We start from the raw sequence: 21355 nt of genomic DNA, 5'->3' as shown, positions 1-21355 counted from the left end.
CCCTAAGGAGCCAGACCAAACTGGACAAGTTTGAGTACAAGAATCATCTTGCTAGTTAATAACTGTACAATCATGGGGGAGTTATTTCATTTCCTCGGGCCTCAGTTTCCCAATCTATGAAATGGGTATAATAATCATACATATTTCACAGAGCTGTTGTGAGAGTTAAATGAGATGCTGTGCATATATATATATATATATATATATATAAAGTATGTTGTCTGGCCTGGCCTAAGTAGTTAATAAATGTTATTTGTTATTGTTATTATAAAAACTCCATACTTCATTCAACTCTACAACTTTCCTAAGAGCACTTAAATTTTTCTAGAGGTTGCCAGTTTCCTTCTCAATCCAACCCCATCATCCCTCACCAACACGGAAACGACCAACCCATTTCCCTGCAAATTAGCATCACTCTGGACAGGTGCAATGAAATTTCTGATCAGCCAAATGGGATTTTTGATCAGTCCTTGGGGAGTCTGCCATACAGGCCCAAGTTTTAAACCTACACAGTCTCTTCTTGGGATCCACAGAAGCTCAGTGATTGGAAGATCTATAACCTGTCTGCATAGATATCATTCTCCTGAAAGGCCAAACTCCTCACTTTATACATAGAGAGAGAGAGAGTGTGTGTGTTGGAGGTGAGGAGGGTACAGGGTGAGAAGGTTTTCACTCTACTTTAAGGAGCAAAATGCCTAATTGATTTCCTGAGACATCTCCCCCCACCCCCCACGGAAGTCACACTTCATCTGTCCGTTTTGGAAAGTAGAAAGGTGACAGTACTATTTAATATGCCTGATAAATGCCTCTTTCCCAAGGTGGGGAATACAGACATGCATGAGTCTAGTTGGTTTTCTCTGGCCAGGAGGGGTTTCAGCCATTATTCAGGGATCCTTTCGTTGGCCAGAATAGAGGGAACAGGGATCTACCAGCTTCTAGGGAACCTCGCACACTTTATGTCATCATGGTTGTCAGCACGCACAACTGCTGTGAGAGAGACTTCCGCAGGCTCTTGCAAACAGTGATTACTATCCCCACCAAGCCGGCCTCACTCGGAATCCTGGGTGATACCAGGAAGTGTGCTGTCTTCTCGACTAGGCGCTCCCTCTCAGCAGCTTCTTAACCTCTTGTGGCTGCAGGATGCCTGTTGGACGCCGGCCACAGGAATAAAGGACCCTGAAGGAACCAGCCCTGTTCCAAGCCCTGCCAAGGGGGTGCGCCTGGGTGTCTGCTGGGTGGTTCTGGAGCGGACGTGCAATCTGAAGGGGCAGTCTACAGGCTGGGAAGTCACTGGTGACCTAGCAGAAAGGGGGAGTTGGTCCAAGGAGAGTCCTCTCTGGTAATGTGCAATTGGGAGAGTGAGAAACCGGGGTGTCTGGTAGCAGAGACATATGGAAGGTGGCGGGTCACCTCAGTGGCAGAATGACTTCATGCAGGTGGACACCCACTGCTGGGGTTCTTAAGGCTGCCTTGATTCCAGAACCACCTTCCTTCCCATAAAGCCTGGCTGTCCAAGGGTTCTTCTTGTGGACACCATAAGCATCTCTTCTGATATTATTAAAATAAACACCTCCTTTTTTGGAGTCAGCCTGAGTGGGTTTCTGTCTCCTCCAACAGAAAGAACCTTCACTAAGAACACAGCACCTACCCTTGGGGCTCTGTCTAAACATCCTGGGCATTTCCGGTGCAAGGCACTGCTTTAACCATTAATTACACAGTATACAAACACTGCTGGTTCCCAACTCACCCCTCCCTGGCTCTCCTCTGCTGTAGAAACTGGAAACATTTCTCTCTCCTCAAGCCTGCTTTGCAGCTCGGGGAGGTTGCATGACACGGTTCTGGCCAACGAGATGCAAGTGAGCATGTGCGGGGACAGACAGGCTGTCCTTCCTTCCTGCCTGGCAAGAAACTGTTATGCTTGGAGCTGCTGCCTCCATCTTACAACCACGAAGGACAAAAAGCAGAGGTGCCAGCCCTGGCATGTTGGAGGGGCCACACCACCATAAACAGCCACCAAATTCCAGCCTCCTTGTTCTGTGAGAAAACTATACCCTTAAACGACTACTATTTAGAGTTTTCTATAATTCAGAAGCAAAATCTTTTTTAAATAATATAACCTAAAACAGAACTTGTTTTCTGTATTATAAGAAGAAAAAATTTTAACCAAATACATGACACCTTGTTTTTCAACAAACTCCTCCAAACATCAACTGAATGATAAAAGCTTTCCAGGCAATTAAAATCCAAGAGGGGAGAAAGCCCACATGTGAGCTGCTATGCCGTCGGGCAGAAAGTGGAAACAGTGCAGAGGCAGCTGCTCTGTGTGCATCTGGAGCAGGGGAGACATGACTGTGGTTGGGGAAGGGGAAGCAGGAGAAGCATTTGAATTAAGCCCTAGAAAAAGAAAAAGAATTTGGATGTTTGGAGATGGGAAGGGAGGGTATTCTAGGCAAAAAGAATAGTCTGAGCAGATACAGGAAACTGAAGGTCATATACAAGGAGTAACAAGTTCATTCTGGCTGGTGCACAGGGACAAAGATCAGATTTTTTTTTTAAGTTAGACCAAATTATAAGTTCTGAATGCTCCATGAAGGAGTCTGGGCTTTATTCTCTGAGCTCTGGAGTGTGACTGAAGCTTTCTGAGCAAACAGGTGTCAGAGTAGTTGTTTAGGAAAATTGGCCCGATGGTAGTATGTGGGCTGGATTGAGGAGGCAAGAGATGCCACTAGGGGGCTATGCAGCCATCTGGGCAGGAGGCGAGGAGGGTGGGAAGCAGGACACTCAATGAGAGAATGGAGTGGGGAAAAGCAGCAGCCATGGGACATACCGCAGAAATACATGTGACCCCAGCTGGCTACCGTCTGGAAATGGGATGTGAGTCATGGGAGGAATAATGTAGAAAACATTTTACTGTACACAGTAGAAACCAAAACCTCATGTGGTACCTCTGGAGCTGAAGACAGGAATGGTTTTATGTAGATGTTGGAGTCATGCACCTTCAGATCATGGTCCCCAAGTCCCCTGGTCACTCCAATAGTTGCCATTACTCGGGCCTAGGAGTATAAGCAGAGGGTCATCAGAAACACTCACACATACAGAGAAACATGTACAGCACACATATATAAATCTGTACACCGCCACCATACAGCTGCCAGGGCAGACAGAAGCGATCATCTTCCGCTCCCTCCTGCCCCTCTCTGGGCCCCAGGCTGCTAACTTCTGTGGGTAGCTGTTCCCAAGGAAGGGCCCACCAAGGTCACTTATGTACTTGACAACTGGCTTCTCTAGCAATTATCTTGAGTTTAATGGGTTGCTGCCATCTCTTTTCAGATGTCTTTTGTAGAGACTGGAGACAATGGTGTCCAATAAACTAAATACAATACACCCGTGATGTCTGCAGCTACTGAAATCAGTTCACACCAAATCCAACAGGATCCATCCTCCATCCATCCAACCACCCATCAACCATCCCACACATCCATCCATCCGACCACCCATCATCCACCCCATCCATCCATCTAACCACCCATCATCCAGCCCACCCACCCACCTATCCATCTGACCACCCACCATCCATCCTACCCACCCATCCATCCATCCGACCACCCATCATCCAGCCCACCATCCATCCATCCGACCACCCATCAACCAGCCCACCCATCCATCCATCTGACCACCCATCATCCATCCCATCCATCCATCTAACCACCCATTATCCAGCCCACCCACCCATCCATCCATCCCAACCATCTAGTCCCCCATCTTCTATACACTCATTCTTTTTTAATACACTCATTCTTCAAATATTTACTGAACACCAGCTATGTCCCTAGTTCTGTGATAAAAGATGTAAGAATGTCAGAGGCAGCCCCTGCCCTCCCACAGCTCCTGTGCTACAGTTTATGGCTGAAGAAAATTAACGGTCAGTGACTCTGTAACCTGTCCTGTTAACATCCGCACGAACGCCCTCTGGGTGGAAAGGAACAAAACATTCTGTTGCATGTACACAGGGACCTCACGGCTGAGGCCACATCACCTGCAGCTTTCTCTAAACACTTCCCAGATGCTCGAAGGAAGCAACACTGCTATAACTAACGCCCACACCATCAGCCGACTTACCACCTGGGATGCCACAGAACTGCTTCACCCAAACGTTAACTGAGTACCTACTATGTGCAGACACCACGCTGTGGGGGACAAATATCTAAGGCCGTGTCCCTACTATAAAGGAACTTGGTAAGGGAGATTAAGAGGTATATGTCTAATTAACCATACACAGAATATGGCCAAGTGCTGAAAGACACGTAAACAATGGGTTACGTGAGGTCAGAGGAGGTAAAAATTCTGCTAAGAGGATTTCCTGAAGGAAGTGGCACTAAATTTTTGTGCAGAAGGATGGGCAGCATCCGGACAGGTAAATGCAGGATAGATGGAAAGTCATTCTGGGTAGAATGAAGCCCACTGACTGAACACTTGGATCATAAACACCAAAGCTGGTGTAGGATCGTGGTTCAAAGACATGAACTTGAATCCTCACTCTAATGCGGGGGTACCAAGGGTAACTCATAAGTGCTAAGAAACAGTACAATCTAACGCATTATCACTATCTTCATCCTACTTTCCCCAAAAGCCTGTGGATTTTGCAGCTCGTTTCACATCGGAAGGTGGGAAGGTTTACATTCAAGTGGAAAGGAAACCAGAACACATTTTTGAAAGGCGAGAATAAAAAGCGGTGAAATGTAGACACAAGATGTGAAACCTGGGGACCGCTGGTCAGGCCAGCGGCAGAAACCCTCTGCCCTGCTGGGAGGCTGGCCCGGCTGCCTGCTAGCTGAGAAGCGCTCAACTCGGAACGTGAACGTTCCCTTGCATCCTTCCTGCTCCCCTCCCTGCTGGGGCGCCTTCTCCGGCTGGAAAAAGCACGGGGGGCATTGTAGTCCCAAGAAATCTGCCGTTTCTGCTAGTTACTGCACTTGTTGACAAAGCCCAGAGGTGCTGCCCGCACAAGTCCTTCAAAGCACTGGCAGAACTCAAATGAAAACTAACAGCTGTGGAAGTGTTCTGAAACTTCTGGGGAGGTGTGTGCAGAGAAGGAGGAGGAAAGCCCTGCAAAGGATCTGGACAGGGCTGATGTGTGGCAGTTGTAAAGTAATCTCAAGAGATCACGGAGTCCTGGGACAGAGGTGGTGTGCCATTTTGGCATAGGGCACATCTGGAGTCGCACTGGCTTTTAAATAGGTCAACAGGTACAGCGACAGAATTCGCCAGAAATGTCAAGCCCCAGTTAACTGAAATGCTGGAGGAACATGATGTCCTGGGGAACTGAACTTTTTGCTGAACTGGGAACACTCACGCTCCTTTAAATCTCACTGCTGAGAATCCTCGAAGAACACATTTATCCACTTTTCCGCTGAACCGAGGAGAGTGTAATGAACATAACTGAATAGCTTATTAAATATTTATGCATTTACTGACGGCCTGCCATGCATCAAGCACCAGGCTAGACAGGTACGAGGGGTACAAGGGCAACAGGATGTGGTCCTGAGCTGACTGGAACGCACTCAGTAGCAGCAGGGCAATACTGAGAATCTCGGCACCACAAAGAACGGCAGCTGCGGACCTAGATCGCTGGGCTGAAGGTGCGCCCTGGGCTGAGGAACACACGTAATCCCACCAGGAACAGAGCCTTTCCCTGTCGTGACTCAGCCAAGGATGGAGAGCTCAAAGGTGTCCATCTCCAGCACAGGGGCAAGTTAGTTTGAAAAGTGACGCCTATATTGGTCAAACATTCATGTTTTAGTTCCCTCTGTGAAGTGTCTCTTTGTGGTGAAATCACTATTGGGTTGCACTGAGCCCAGAACCTAATGCTGTGTGCTCTCTCTCTCTCTCTCACACACACACACACACATACACGCGCGCGCACACACATGCACACGTACATGCCCCCCCTACACACTCAAGATCTGCCCATGAAGGCATCCTTCAGTTTTCTTATGAGTCACTTCTTTCTGATAAAAGCTATCAAATACTGAAAGAATTTCAGTTTTAGATTCTTAACATGGCCACATTTTTCACTTCTAACTGGAACTCTCAGCACCTAGATGAAACGTGTTTGTGTTTGGAGGAAGAATGCAATGATTCAGAAGGTATCTGTTCTCCCTGGGAAATGGCTTCTAAGCTTCCTTGTCTCGGCTGTGGGACTGCAACCCCCTCCCACCCTGCTCAGAGACCACTTTAAGATCGCCAGCCTTCCTTGGGCTCAACAATGTTCGCTTCTGACTGGGGCCCGGGGAGCTGGTGATGGATGGTCTTTGCAATCCCAGTCTGGAACCTGGTCCGTGGGCCCCGAGAGTCTCATCAGGGTGAAGCTCAGGATCCCTGCCTGTTGGCGGGTGGAGAAGCTGCCTTGCCAAGTCCGAGCTTCCACGGCGGGGGGTGTGGGGACCCTAGTGGGGGGGCGTGGCTCCACATCAGGTCCCAGCCCTCCCCGCCGTGTGACTCCGCCTGAGCGGGTTTAACCTCGGGATCCCAGCTGCCTCATCCACCACAGGGATACAAGACAGCCAGCTCCGCCTGCCTCGTGGCTTGTTGTCAGATACACAATGAGATGATGTATGTGAAAGTGGCCGTGTTTAAACACTGTAAAAACTTATTCAGACGGATGGGGAAGGGGGACGTTACTTTCACAAAATTGACTTTAGTCCCTTGTGCTCACCACCCCCGCCCCCTAACCCTGCCTCTCCTGGGACCCTCAGGACAGGAGGCCTGAAGGATGATGGAGGGGACATTCTTTCAAGCTGTCAGGGCTGGAAAATCGCAAGCTGCTGAGGGGAACACACAGATTGCCGTGGGCTCCGTAGAGACGGAGCCCCGTTCTCCCAGCCCCGGGAGGGCAGCGCCTACCTTCTTTCCTTCTCCATATATAAGGGGAAACTTCAAGTCATCATCCTCAATGGTTTTGTATGCCCTGTAGGGGGATAAACAACATTAAAAAAAAAAGGCTTGCACTCAGTCCGTGACCTGCTGCCCCGCCAGGCACTCCGCTTTCCCCGAGACGCGATCCGCCCAGCACACTGCCAGTCTCTTCCTGTACAAAGACTTATTCTCCCTACAGAATTGTGCGTGTGCATGTACATATTTTAACAAGCCAGAAAATACCAAGTCTTGATATGCTTGAAGAGAGAGGAAATGAGCTGGCATATTCACATTTAGTGAGAAGGGGAGAGAGCTTTCTGTCCTGAGCGTTTCTGCAGTGCCCGTGTCGAAAGCCAGCAGCCAGGTCTCACCTCCCGGCTTGTTTACGCCAAAGCAGCCCCACGCTGGGATGGCTGGAGAAGGAATATGTAGGGCCCACTTGACCTCAGTATGATATTCAAGGTTGGCAGAAAATCCTTTGTTTCATGACAACTGTTAAATGGCTATTCGACACACAGAAAGAAAATCCAGTTTATGCTTCAGTGGTTTATTCCAGACATGGTTGTCCAGATGCCAGTGCATACACAGCGGAGGCTGGCCAGGCTACGGCGAGAGAGCAGGTGGAGGCCACGTCGTGCAAGTTTACTCACAAGGCAGTTTAAAAATATAAATAAATAAACCAAGCAAACAACATGGGACCCAGTTACTAGCAGTATCACCCTGGGCGAGCAGCTCTGCCTTTTTGGGTCTCTGTTTCCTCATCTGTGAAGTGAAGATAACCACACAGGATGCAAAGAGCTTAGCACAGTAAGTACTCACGTAGTGGTAGCTATCATACTCAGTAGGTAAGTAATACTTGGCACATCTTTCTGCAAAATGGGGAAAGCATTGCCCATTCACTTCCTCAGAGACGTAGTAGGAAGACAAGTAAAAGATGGGGAAGGCTCTGCTAGATGAGAGGCTAGAAGCAAGATGCTTTCTAAAACAATGCCTCCTGTGCTCACTTTGGCAGCATATACACTAAAATAATGTCTCCTGAATGCATGGGAAAAACCTCATCTGTGACCTAGCCTCCTGGTTCTGGATCTATCTAGGCAGCCTGGGAGTGAATCTGACATCAAATTCATGGAGGTGATTCATATACAGAAGAATGCAACCCAATCGAAAAAGGGTTCGACTCCAAAGCTAAAGCAGGCACGTCCTTATTTCCCGGGAAGTTATTTGGTTAAGTGGTTCTTTCCTGGTGCACAGAGGAACAGTGAGGTGTTGGCACCGGCAGTGCCCAGTTGAGCACTGCTTTCTGTGCAGCCCAGGGGGAGTGGATAAGCCTCTCTGGACCTCCGGAGGATCCTCGTTAATCAGAGAGGGCAAACAGTGGGGGTCGCTCGTGGCCTTGCTGTGAGGATTAAAAAGGGCTTAGGAAGTAATTAGCACCGTGCCTGGCACATGCCAAAGGCTTGATAAAAGCTAGTTGCTGCTGCTACTGTCAAGCAAGCCCATTCCATTCAAATGCTATGAATGGAATTTTCAAAAAAGGAACCGTACTATTTCCCTCCCTTAATCTACCAAATTAACACAGAGTGGAAATAGCTACTTCGATGTTTCTGTACTCACATGAACTATTTCAAACACTGTGGTGCACGAGTCACTCGCGGGACAAACGGAGCTATTATTAGAACTCACTCAGCTTGGTGACTGAATGAGTTTGTAGACCAGCAGGTCTCAGTCTTGGCTGCACAGGGGATCACCAGGGATGGCTTTCAAAATCCTGATGCTCAGGTCACCCCCCAGAGCAATCGAATCTGAACCTCTGGGGTTGGGACCCAGGCACCAGGAAATTTTTAAAAAGCTTCCCTGGTGATCCTAATGGGCAGCCATGCTTGAGAACCACTGTCGTAGACCAAGGTCATTACTGACATTCACAATCGGTTGAGCAATAAGCCCCTCATCGGTTTGACCCTAAAGATAACAGACTACAGGCCTGAAAGGAGAGGGGGGTAATGGCCTGAGAAAGGCTGTGAAATGCGCATAAACAGGGCTCGGAAGGAACAGAGGAGAGTTAGAAGACAGGTTCAGACCGGGAGAGGACACGGTTCAGACCGGGAGAGGACACGGAGGGGACTGTCCCCGGGGAGGGGCTGGGGCCAGGAGATCCAGGCACAGGAGTCTGGAATCACGCAGGAGGCAGATGGCTGCAGCTCTAGAATCACTGGCTGGAAATTACTTAGGGCTCAGCGGAGACAGGCTAAGAGCACTCTTAACAAGCCGTCCTCTGTTCCACCACCAGCCCGGGGGACCCAGCTCTCTCAGGGTGGAGAACTGCAGGAGAGTGAAGTCTGTCCCCACAGCTCTGAATGGCAGACGCCCACCTTGGAGTTGTCACGCCCAGCAGCAAGACCACTGCAAATTCCAATATTCTATTTTAGCCTCTGGTTCTGCATTTTTGAGAACAACGCAAAAATAAAAATTGAAAAGACAACTCTGGAAAAGGAAGGTTTATTTGGTTCCACATGAGCCCTCTCCACCCACCGCAACAAGTGACCAGCATGAATAACTATAAACAGAGAAGGAACCGCACACCCCCCTCCTCGGGCTTTTGGAGCCCTGAGCACAGTTCAGCACGTGAAGGTAGGTGGACATCCCTCCACAGTTTCAGTCTTGAATAAAGAATAAAACACTCAAGAGTTAAAACTGGCAAGGTGATTAGACTGTGCAAATTAATGACAGCTAGTAACAGTGCCAGCAAGCTGCGACTTACTGATCCCCTTCTACAGGCCAGACGCTGGGCTGGCTGTTCGTGTACTGTGTCTAAAATCTCTTAGGGACCCTGCAACGTCCTGTCCTACACAGCAGGAGACTGAGGCTCAGAGAGGTTAAGTTACTCTCCCAAGATCGTATCCCATGTGAGTGGCCCTAAAGCTAAACCCCAAATGTCCCAGAAAACACACCAAAGAAATGTGACGTCAGGACTTAGGTCTAGGGGTTTGTCATTCTAATTAAAGAGTCTGAAATGAGACCCTTCCTGTCCACCTCTCAGTGGGTGAAAAGCAGGCCTCTGATGACGGGGGACTTGGCAGAAGAGGAAGGGGCAGGGCAGAAGGTGACCGTGAGCAGCTGTCCTGCAACACAGTCCACAGGCGAGCACAGAGGAAAGTCGGGGAAGCAGCAGTCCATGCTCCCGCCCTGCCAGCCCGTCCCGGGTCCTCCCTGCCGGGGCCCGGAGGCCCACAGAGCCCTGTCCACAGACAGCAGGCCTCATGCTTTAAGGGGCCTCCACAGCTTCTGCTCCTCATATGACATTATAATGTATGTCTAGGCTGCGGGCTTCTAATGTCCGCTTCCAACGCATCCTGAGTGTCCATTCTCCCCAGCTGGGGGAGGTGAGAGGCTAGGCAGAGAGGCTGCAGCTAGAGAGCTCTAGACACAGAGGGCCCTGGGACCCAAGATTAATAGAAAATGTCTATTCCTCCACAACAGATCCTATGTCTAAAATCCTGATTAATTTTTTAAAAACCTCCCCAAACAGATTACTCACGAGTTTTACAGCGACATAACTGACCAGACACCGCATTCAAATAATTACTCGTTACAAGAAAGTAAAGCTGAAAAGCTCAGGAAAGAGTTTTAGACTAACTCTTATTTGGAGTCGATTCCTTTATGAATATTTAGGAGGCCAACTGACGAAAGGATGAGATGTGAAAGAAGAAACGCAAGGCTTAAAAGGGCTAAAATAAATTAAAGGGCTTTCTCTAATTCCAGGCAGCATCCACAGCAGTTCCCATTAAACATTTTTTAAAGCACGTGTCATAGTTCCCCTTGCAGTGTTGATTCTGCAAAGCTGAAAAAACAAGGCCCCACTGCTCTGGGCCTCCTAGGAGATGCTGCGCCCTGGACGAGACCTCAAGGCCACCAAGTCAGCTGTGCCCCAACTCCCTCCTGCAACACCCCTCCTGCTGGTCCTGACCGCTGTCATCGGATGGGCTGCTGGAGACAGTCGTCGTCCTGGGAGCTTACAGGACCGACTTTATGGTACCCTGGGGCTGTCTTCCGGAAAAATATGAAATAAATCTAGTCTCTCTTCTTTTGAGAGCTCTGCAGACATTTGTTTCCTTTTTCTTTTCTCCAAGTTTCCTCTTTCCCAGTTTCGTCAACTGTTCTTCACAGGACCTGAGGCATCATCCCTAATCACTCAAGTCACCATCCATTCAGCCAATATTTATTAACTGAGCACCAAATGCTGTGGGAGGGGCCCTCTGGGAGCCTCCTCATTTGTCAGCATCCTCAACGAATGGCACTCAGAACTGAAAACACTTAAAATGTGGTCCACAAAAGAATGAAATGATTACTTCTTTGGCTTGGACCCTGCTCTCTTTAAAATGACTGCAGCTCGTGTTGGCGTTATGCGCAATACACGTGTCTGTGTGGTTTAGGGTCCTAGATTGAAACAATGCGTGAAAACAAACAAAAACTCCAACCAAACAAAAGCCCAGTCAGCCCACAAGAAAAAAATCCTGAGATTTCCTGACTCATCGTCTTCCTCCAGCTGACACTTAGACAATGAAGATTTTACTCTGAATGGAAAACTCCACTGCCTTTATTAATTTCATCCTGCAAGTTTCAGTCCATTTTTCCAACCCACCAAGGGATGTCTGAATTCGTATCTTTTCATCCAAAAAAATCACCTGTCCTTCTACGCTATGTCACGTTAAACTTGATAAGCAACTCTTATCTGGGTCATTGAAAAAAAAAAAATGCTAAGCAGAACCAAGCCATTAGAGACCTTCCTCCAGGCCAGGCTAATCAGACAAGTACCAACATTTCTTGAAGGCAAGTGGATGAAGGGAAGTGCAATTCAAAAAACTGCTCTTGTCTGGTGGAAAGGCACAGAAGACAGCATTCAAGACTAGAGGGGAGACAATGAGATATTCATGTTTTAATTAGTGGGTGGCGGGTTGGGGGGAGATTCAGGATTTAAAAAACCTGAAAACACTGATCCAGAGAGACACTGTCCTCATGAATTTAGACCCTTTGGGTGCAGCTCTCAAGCCATCTATGAAGCAACTTAACTGAACTATTATCAACACAGTGTTTCTCCATCTTGTCCAAAGACTAAAAGAAGAAACCATTGAGTTTCCTACAAAGTCAGAATACGTCCATGGACACTACTGCCATGATCAACCAGCTTCGGGACCCCATCAAAAAGGTGGAGACTGCTAACTGAGTTTGGCTTGTTAGTGAATCCAAGCGGTTCCCCAGATGATACCACTTCCAGTGGATGCTGATCCTTCCAACTGCTCTTACTTCTAAGGCAAGAGGGAGGCAGTGACTGCTGCTCCTTCAGACCCACCCTTCCAGGCTGAGGCTCGCTCACGGCCCCTCTATCCGCTCACACACCCGCCTCTCACCGTTCAGCACACTCTCCCGCCCTCTCTGAGGACTTGGGTCTGGGCGCACAGGCTGCTGTCCCACTCTTGCCCCTGCTGTTATTCTCAGCAGTCTTATGTTTTGATGGTGCTTCTGGAATCGCGACTTTACAAATCCCACCTTCCTCCCGGTGGCTCTCTTCACCTGCCTCGGCACCTGGTCACGTGGGCTGCACCGAGACCACCCTCTCCCCTGAGATCCACACTCTGAGCCTCCTCCCCTCGGACTCCCTTGCTGGGGCTCTCAGGCCAGGCCCCCTGCTTGGTTCCCCCTACCCCTTCTAAATACCTTCTGGCTACACCTGTTTCGGGACCCAGCCTCCACTTGTGGCAAATGTTTAAAGTAATCTTCTTGCTAACAGCCTAGAATTCCTCACCTTCTTGATCCTCTCATAAGAAGGAAGCATAGTAGGAACTGAGTATTTTGTTTACAAATGTCATAGCATCTTCCTCCACCCACAGGACTGCAGCCGCCCACCTGGCCTCCCTGCAATACTCTGGGCGAGAGAGGGCGGTGCCAGGGCTGGAGCGACGGCAGTGAAGCTGTCGGAAACTGTTCAGTTTTGTCCTTTACCTCTATTCTCACAGCAACCAGAGTAATTATTTTAAAATGTCAGGTAACGTCATTACCCTACCCAAACCCTCCAACGGCTTTCCCATCATACCTGAAATAAAAGCCAAGTAATCGGATGACCTTCTTTGAAAACTCGCTCCCCACCCCCAGATTTCCTATGCCCCTTCTCTGTTCATTTTCTCCACTGCTCCCCTGGGCACCCGTCCTCCTCTGCTTTACTCTACAAGGATGGAGATTCTTGCTTTGCTACCTGTGGTATCCCCAGTACCTGAGAGAGTGCCCCGTGTATCACAGGAGCCCAACAATACTCGATTAAGTGAGCAAATCAGTGAATGCTACTTATCCCAGGCAGTGGCTTTACTCTGCCCTTAATGTGTTTTCTTGTCCTTTACGTATTTAAAAAACAAAAGCAAAGAGTCTTCTGGCTTTCCATGACTGCTTTCTAAGGCTCGCTGGCGCTGGCCGCCGCCCCTGCTCACTCACAGGCGCACCCGTTTCCTGCCCCAGGCGTGGCTGGCTGTGTGCTGCTCCTTGGAGTCTTCTGACACATTCTCTGAACATCTGTACCCGAGAGACCCCCCCCCCCCGCAGCCACACCGATGTCCTTTCACCCTCCTGATGGGGGGCAATCATAGGACTCCTCCAGGGTGAACACCTCTTGTCTCTGTGTCAGTTTTGTCATTTTTATCAGAAAACCCCTTGCTTGTATTTTCAGACTGGCCGCCAGGCTTCCCAGCACATCTTCCCCAGTGGTTTCTCTTTTAATCCAGTCATCACTCCTTGGCTGAAACTCTCCATTGGCTTTCTAGCACCTTAACATATAGCCCAACGACCAGGCCCTCCACGGTCTGACCTGTGACGCCACTCTGAAGCCTTTTGTGCTCTGCCACATGCTCGGAACGCTCGCCTTCTTGCTGTTTCTTTAACAAGCCATGGGGCCTCACCCTTCCCTCTGCCTGGGCCATTCTTCCTCCAGCTCCTCCCAGCGCCGGTTCCAGTTCCCGGGCATCACTCAGAGTGCCTTGTCCGACTGCTCCTCTAAAAGGATGGTGCTCCCGGCTCCTGCTTCAGTTTTTCATGGCACGTACACAGCACAATCTGAAACTACCTTACTTATTAATTTGCTTGTTGATATTCTGCCTCCCCCTTTAGAACAGTAGCTTCGCGAAGGCAGGGACCTTGTCTTACTCACTGTTACATCCTTACATCGACAGCCGTGCAGGCACATCGTGGATGTCAAGGAGATGCTAACTAAAAGGATGAATAACTGAAGGCGTCCTTCTTCACACATGAGCTTCCCCCTGAAGATACATTGGAGTCTTGGCTTCCCCTGTATATTTTTCCTTAACAGAAAGCTTTTCTATGGCTGAAATTCGCAGTTGAGTCCTATCAGTGATACCTTGGATTTTTGTTCACCCCATTATATTAAAATTTTAGGTTCCCTTTTATCACCAACAAAGCTATAAAAAATGGCATTTATGATCCTCTTGTTTATTACCTTCTGATAATTCCCAAGTATCACCTCCAAAATGGTAGCTTTGGCTGCAGTGGTCCTCCAGGGTCTACGGTGCTGTCTAGACACCTTCTTCATTCATATGAACTCAGGCTAAAGGCTACTTGTGAAGGCAAGTCCCCCACTTAGAAAAGTTCTCTCTCGTCTTTGCTGGATTCCTCCATTCCCAGCCAGAGCCCCCACTCTGACTTCATAACCCACAGACCACGGACCCCAAGGTCGTGCTTTGGCATCAACCACACAGACCACATCTCATGATCTCCCTTCTCTCCTCAGTCATGACTTTAAACTAGAAAAAGGGATAGAAATACCACTTGTTTCCCTCAGTCTTAATTTCCTGAGTGGGACTTCAAAGTCATGTACGAATGTGACCCCTTCTTAGGGTTGTGATGGACTCTCTTCCTTCGGGGACCAACTCCTCTCGACCACCCCTGCGTGTGACTCTGATGACACACACCAGTGAGTCACATTCTTCCACTCGCTGACCTCTCGACTCAGTCTTGGATGTCTCTCCTCCCCGGAGAGTCTTTCTTCCTGGATTCTCCCCGCCTGGCAGCGCCCACTGTGGGTGGAGAGTCAGAGGTTCGGAAGTCACAGCTCAGTCCTCACGTGGACCAGCCCTGTGAACCTGGGAAAGTCCCACACCACCGCACTGAACTTGCTTCTTCAGCTCTTATTCTTCAGGGAAGTTTGCAAGGATTAAATGCAAATATGTCTGGGAGAGCCCTTGGGGAAGGCTAAGGTGCTATTTAGCTCTAAGTCACGGCTGCTGGGGTCCTGGGAGCCTCTCTCCTCACCGCAGAGGTAGAGCGTGGATAACTGGTCACCACAGGCATCTCCCCAGGAAAGCTGCTTCCTGCAGAGCGCCCAGGACACCCCAGTTCATGCTTTCCCTACTGTCGCTAATGACAGCAAAGCATAAAGGACAGCCCCTGTGCAACTTTGTCCAGAAAGGTCTATGCTTCCACTGCAGAGCGAAGACTCAGACTCAGAAGGATATCTCAGGGCTCCTAATCTAAAGCACGTGCCTCGGGTTTGGTCCAAAATAGTCATAACTGGAGAATTTCCTCCCTCAGCTTCTCGCCCTTGTCAGAGGGAGGCAAAAGCTCCAGGAAGTCTCATTTGACCCAGAGCAGAAATCAACTGCGAGGCAGACAGAGGCTCATCTCCTAGGGGCTGAGCGCGTTCGGATGGAGGACGGTGGACATGGCGTCTTGGTCTCTGGTCCCCATGACTGCCCTCCTACAACCAAATCTCAGCAGAAGTTTGAATCCCAGAAGACCCGAGATGCAGCATCCCCCAAGCCTAGCTGGTCAGGAACAGACACATGCCTGGAGCCCAAATGCTACTCGTGGCTTTTAAGAGCTTGGCATGACCCCAATTATGCAATTCACAGAATCCGCTGAGGCTCTCCCTCGACTGGCCTCTCTCTGCACCCATCCTCCCCAGACCTTCCTGGAAAAAGCAGCGCAGGATTGGCAGTCACCTCATGCTTCCTCTTTCCTGACAGCCATCTGTACTGCCAAAGGGATCAAGCCCAAAGCCTAACCACAGAGCGCAGCTGGCGGGGGCTGCCTCCCGCTCCCGCGGGCGACCCTGCGGCGGGCGGCCCCCTCTGCCCCTCGCTGCGGGAACGCTGGGCGTGCGTTTCCTCTAACCTTTTGGTATTTTGTCAGGTCTTCCTCTTACGTTTTTTATGTCTTCTTTTAAGAGGCCCCTTTTCCTGGTTTTAAAGATTCAAGTTAAGAAATCTGCACACCCTCCCTAACCTCAAATTTCTTAAATTTGTCTTTGGATCAAATCTTAATCTGCTGGAAAAATGCCCCTCAACTGCCAGGCAGTGGGGTCCCAGGGTGAGCTGGAGGAGGCTGAGAAGCGTCCCCTACCCGGCAGGCAGTCTGAGGGTCTAGAATCATCTCTGCCGTGGGCTCGCCACTGCGGCAGCAGGCCCTCTTTATTTGTAAATCAAAGTTTTGAGGGATGAGGTCATATTCTGATGCATTAGGTCCCTGGATTTAAGTGCTAGGAATTGTCATCAGGGGTTATCTGGATTCCATGATTCCTAGGAAAGGCCCCTGTGAGGCCAAGGCTGTACAAACAAATGCTACTTCACTTTCCTCCTTTTGGTCGTTGGACTGTCATTTAAGTTAGTTGATGCCTGCAGGCCCTGAGCTACAGACGAGTTGATGTGCTAGCACTAACACAGTGCAACAGTCTGGATTCAGGCACACTCAGCATGCTTGAATTATAAGGGTGTGCTTCATGTTTGGTGATACCATTGAAGAGAGCAGGCAGGTGCAGTGCAGCCTAGCCTGGGTCTGTCCAGCTGTGACGGGAAACAAAAGAAAGGGGGAACCTTCTGTTCCTCTCTGCGAGAAACTTTCTCCGTGCTGGGGCCCAAGCTCTGTTCCTGCTGTTGCAGCTGACCTTTAGGAAACCTTCCCCACCGATGAGGAGGGGCGGCCCACAAGCCCTGGGAGAGAGCCTGCCTCTCCCCTTGCTCCCTTCAGCATCCCTGAACCGGATCCTGCCTGGAGTTCTGGGAGTGGTAACCATGTCTCTCTGCTGGCCTAAACACTCCTCTTCCTACTGCCAGGCCTCGGGGTGATGGCAAGAGGCAACAGAGCGTGTCACTGCTCCCTGTTCCCTGGGAACCTCCACTGGGTTAGAGGTTTCACACTTCATAACTTACAAAGACACTGTCAGTCTTGCTAACCCAGTGTCCACCCAGACACACCACAAAAGTCAGTATCCACCCTTACCGTGTGACAGCCACTTTGACATTTTCTTTTCTCCCTGTGCTGCTTAACTTGTTTAAAATGCTCATCTCCATACACCAAATCGATTTCACCACCCTCGAGCGAGCCCCTCCTCACAGCTGGAAATGTGGGGAGAGGGAAAGAACCCACTCCTAGGAGCTCAGGCTTTGACCGGATGAGCGCGACAGGCTCCACTGGATTCGTCCAGCAGTATTCACTGAGCACCCGCCGACGCCGGGCCCTAGCACAGCTGCTGGGAAGAGGGAGCTAAATAAACGAAGGGCCGTCTCTTGACTTGCGGGCCCAAAGTTAGCAGCGGAGAAGGATTCACATAGAAGACAACGCTGTGTATCAGTCTTGAAAATATAATCAATCATGCATACATGCAAAACAGGATCAATGATACATCAGGGTAAAACATTCTGGATGACTTTTAAGGAAATTTTAGGTTTGGAAATTCTGTCTGAGGCAGCATTCACTTGGTGTGCATTAGCACTTGGCGAGGAGAGCTTCATATTCTAATCAATAACATTTAAATCTCCCACAGGTACGAATCCGAGATCCTTGTTTTATGAGCACACAAATATGGAATGATTTCCGCTTCCTCAGGGACCACTCATCCTGAAACAAACATGAATTTCATCGACACTGGCCTTTATGCTGTATGAGACCATGTCAGTATGCACCAATCAGGAAATAACCAAAACTGACTCCGTGTCTACAAATAGTGGGAAGAAAATAGCAAACTGCTGCAAAGAGGGTTTCAGTGCAGAGGCCAGTCCTCCACGCCGGCTCGCAGCCCTGCCTTACGAAGCTCCCCTCCCGGCCGCACGGGCACTGGTGTCCCTAGCACTTAGCCCTGCAGCACCCCAGGGAGAAGCCCTTCCACACGGGGCCTCCAACCGGTGCTACGTCCTGGCAGTACTTCCACTCAAGCGCCTGTGAGCCAGTAACACCGCCCTGGGCAGAGCTCAAGTATCCCCGCTCTTCTGTTCTATCTTAAAAAGCCATGAGAATTTTGCAAATGCACACACACCATCATTTATTTCAATACACACAAATACCGTCTCCCCTCCCAAACCTTCTGGGAAATTTGACGCTTATCCTGTGGATTTCTATACTCTTCCAGAATCCTCTGCTAAGCCCCACGTTACTCGAGCCCCAGGGTAAGAAGCACAGGCCTGGGCGATGGCTGCCAGCCTTGGCGGTGGGAGGACCACACAGCACCCTCGGCTCCTGCATCAGGGTGGTCCTACTGCTTTAGGAGGTGGACCTGCAAAGGACCTGTTAAGGTTTCTGCCATCACCTCACCCGACACGTAGAGAGTTCAAATACGCCCACCACGTGGGGCGTGCTCGCGCCGCGCTAGGCACGGTTCTAAGCGCTTCTATTATAACAACTCTTACGATTCTTAGAACCACCTTGTAAGACAGGCATTAACATTAAGCCCATTACCTAAGGAAGAAAATGGAGGTCACACAGCTAGGAAACAACAGAGGTGACGCTCACGGCCAGATCCGCTGCAAAGGGCCCTGTGCTCTTGCCCACGGTTCTCTGCCCATTCTTGGAAAGCTGTGAATCTGCGTAAATACCACAAAGTGGCATAATATGCAGCAGGACTGCTTAATTACTGATCTCCATCCTCAGAGTATACCACACAAATTTTTAAAGTCTACCTCCTTTCCAAGTTTTGACAGCAGTCAGGCTCATGGAAGTTTGAACACACCACCTGCTCAGGCTGCTGCTTCGCGGCAGTAAGATGGATGTTCGAGGTGCAGAATTAGGTTTAACCTGAGGTTTGGCTCTCAAGGAGTTCTGTTGATGATAAACTGAGAGACTTTCAGTCTTCACACTTAGATGCTCAGCTTCTCACAGGGTGACCCAAGGCCACCCAGAGGGTTAGAAAAATTTAGGCGGGGGAGGGGGGAGTATCACTTACTCAGGATGAACAGGAATGAGAAACCAGCAAGTTCGATGCCCTGGGAGCATGGCCTCCAGACCTAGCCCAGGTATTCAGTCTGAGCCGGGTTACGGGCACAAGCGTCAATAAGGAAAAAGAAAGGCTCAACTCAAATCTGACTCCCTGTTATAGCGCCATGGGCTTTATCGCCCCTTATCCCCCTCTCAGGTCCCACCCACAGGCCCCTCCCGGGCACAGTCCTTGGCCAAGCGAAGGGGACAAAGAGGTTCCCAAGCACCAGCAGGAGGATCAGCAGGGGGCTGGAGCCACAAACCTGCTGAAGAGCCAGCCTGCCCAGTGCTGGTTAGTTTCTGACAGCTGCTGCTCACAGGCCTGGTTAGAACACCTGGGGCCGGTCAAAGTCAGTATTTAAGAATATACAGGAATCACTTGGGAGGTTTTTTTTTTTTAAAAAAACAAAAAACAAAAAACAAAAAAACCAAAACAGATTCCAGAACTTCAGGGATTCTGGAAAGTTTAATAATCAACCCAGATGAAAAAGCTTCACTGTGGGGAAACATTCCTCTGACAGTTTGGGTTTGGGTTTGTCCTGCACTTGACTGTAAGCACCATGAGGGCAAGCACTGTTTTCATCTTCGTTTCCCCAAAGCCCAACACAATACTCAGTTCGCTGAATGAGTAAGTGATGGTTAAAACCAGTCACTGGCAGAGAAGACGCCCAGCGCTCTGTCCTTTACGCCACTGAGCAGGAGGAACAGCATTGGCTCACCCCGGGAGACTGACAAGGCTGGTTTAATCCCAGGGGAATCTGAAGCCAGAATTGGCAGAGTATTAATACAGTGAAGAATAAAAAGTAGATGTCTTATCAGCATTTTGAGTCCTTATAAAAGATGTGTGTTTAGTGCTTCACCGAGGGACAGATCTAAAACTTTACACATGCTGTGAATAAGTCTTGGATTGATTCATCTAAGGGTCAGAGGAACATGAAGGCAGGATGAGATCTTTCAGGGTGTGGAGTGGTGGGCCTCCAATTTTATATGGATTCCTGAGGTAAGCCCGGAACCCAGGGTTTTAAACCAGCACCCCAGCTGCTTCTGACAAGGATGCCCCCAGGCCACGGTGGGTTAGTGCCTTTATGGGACTGTCACCTTGAACCCAGCAACACTGATTTCCTACTCTGAAACCTAGTGAGCGGAGAAGAAGTGGCAGAGAAAAGAAAAAACTTTATCTCTGGTAAGAGAGGAATTTTATAACATAAGCCACGTAGGGCAGACACAGGGAAACGTCTCCTTGGCAGGGAGGCAAAGTACCTGGCACTTTGTCAGAGTGTTGTAGCACTCACTTCTTTGGAATTTCCTTAAGAACAGGATCTTAGAAGTAGGCTGAGGACTGGCCTATATGTCCTTCTAAATACACTATTAGCTCTGTATTTCTGTCCCGCTGTGTGTCATTTTCAGACCTTACAGAGGTGTAGAGCTCTTACGGGTGGAAAAATAAAATTATGTTATTGCCATCTTAGCATGGCATTCAGAGTTTCCCTAATTTACGCCTTAGGCTGCCATCGGGAACGTTATCTAGCCAATACCTACTAATAAGTGCGTATAGGGGTTTCAAACCCCGACATCCTTCTGTGCTGGCTGACAAGTAATGACTATCCCAAGCCCCTGACTGCCCACATCTGCTGCTCCGGACCCTCCCCTGGAATCCCCATGATGTAAATTAATGCCTGGCACAGCAGGGGGGTTCTAGGACCCAGATGGAGCCGATTCCTCCATGCTGACTGTCAAAATATTTTGAATGGTACCTCTGCCTCCCACATTCCCCGAACACGACACTTATCTTCATGCCTCTCGGCTTCCACTTGCGCTATGCACTCTGCCCAGCATGTCCTTCCCTCCTGAAACTCTTCTGTTTCAGACCTCTGGTTCAAACACAACTTCCCCCATGTAGTCTTCCCCAGTCCCAGTCTCCCCTCCTCAAAGCCTCTGCTCCCTCTTCCACAGCCAAGTGAGCCAACGGTCTCTTCTTCAAACCCCCTTTTCATAAGCCCTCTATTCTGTCTTGCTTTAGTTATTAATGCACAAATTCCAACCCTCTACCTTCCTCGCTCCTGAGATTTTAAGAAAAGATTTATAGGAAAAATGGGATTGTCCCTGGGCTAGCTGGCCATCTCTATGAAGTGGACGCAGTCTTTTCTGATAAGATCCTTCCTTTGTGAGGACACGCTTCGGGCACTGAGGGGCTGGGTAA

The 21355-nt window shown here is 49.4% G+C and overlaps 1 protein-coding gene across 2 annotated transcripts in view; it reads right to left on the bottom strand.

Annotated features, from left to right (window-relative positions):
* The window catches only part of PPM1H (protein phosphatase, Mg2+/Mn2+ dependent 1H), a 252529-nt gene that overhangs the window by 51906 nt on the left and 179268 nt on the right, over positions 1–21355 (bottom strand). For both annotated transcript variants that reach the window (XM_072973841.1, XM_072973840.1), the window contains exons 7-8: positions 6904–6967; positions 2946–3053 (exon numbers count right to left, since the gene is read on the bottom strand). In XM_072973841.1, the coding sequence (XP_072829942.1) occupies positions 2946–3053; positions 6904–6967 (172 nt within the window). The remainder of the gene's footprint in view (positions 1–2945; positions 3054–6903; positions 6968–21355) is intronic.

The sequence above is a fragment of the Vicugna pacos genome, chromosome 12 (genome assembly GCF_048564905.1).
Source record: "Vicugna pacos chromosome 12, VicPac4, whole genome shotgun sequence".
In the NCBI taxonomy this organism is placed as follows: domain Eukaryota; kingdom Metazoa; phylum Chordata; class Mammalia; order Artiodactyla; family Camelidae; genus Vicugna; species Vicugna pacos.
Note: the sequence above shows the minus strand (reverse complement) of the source record. Positions and strands in the feature narration are given on the sequence as shown.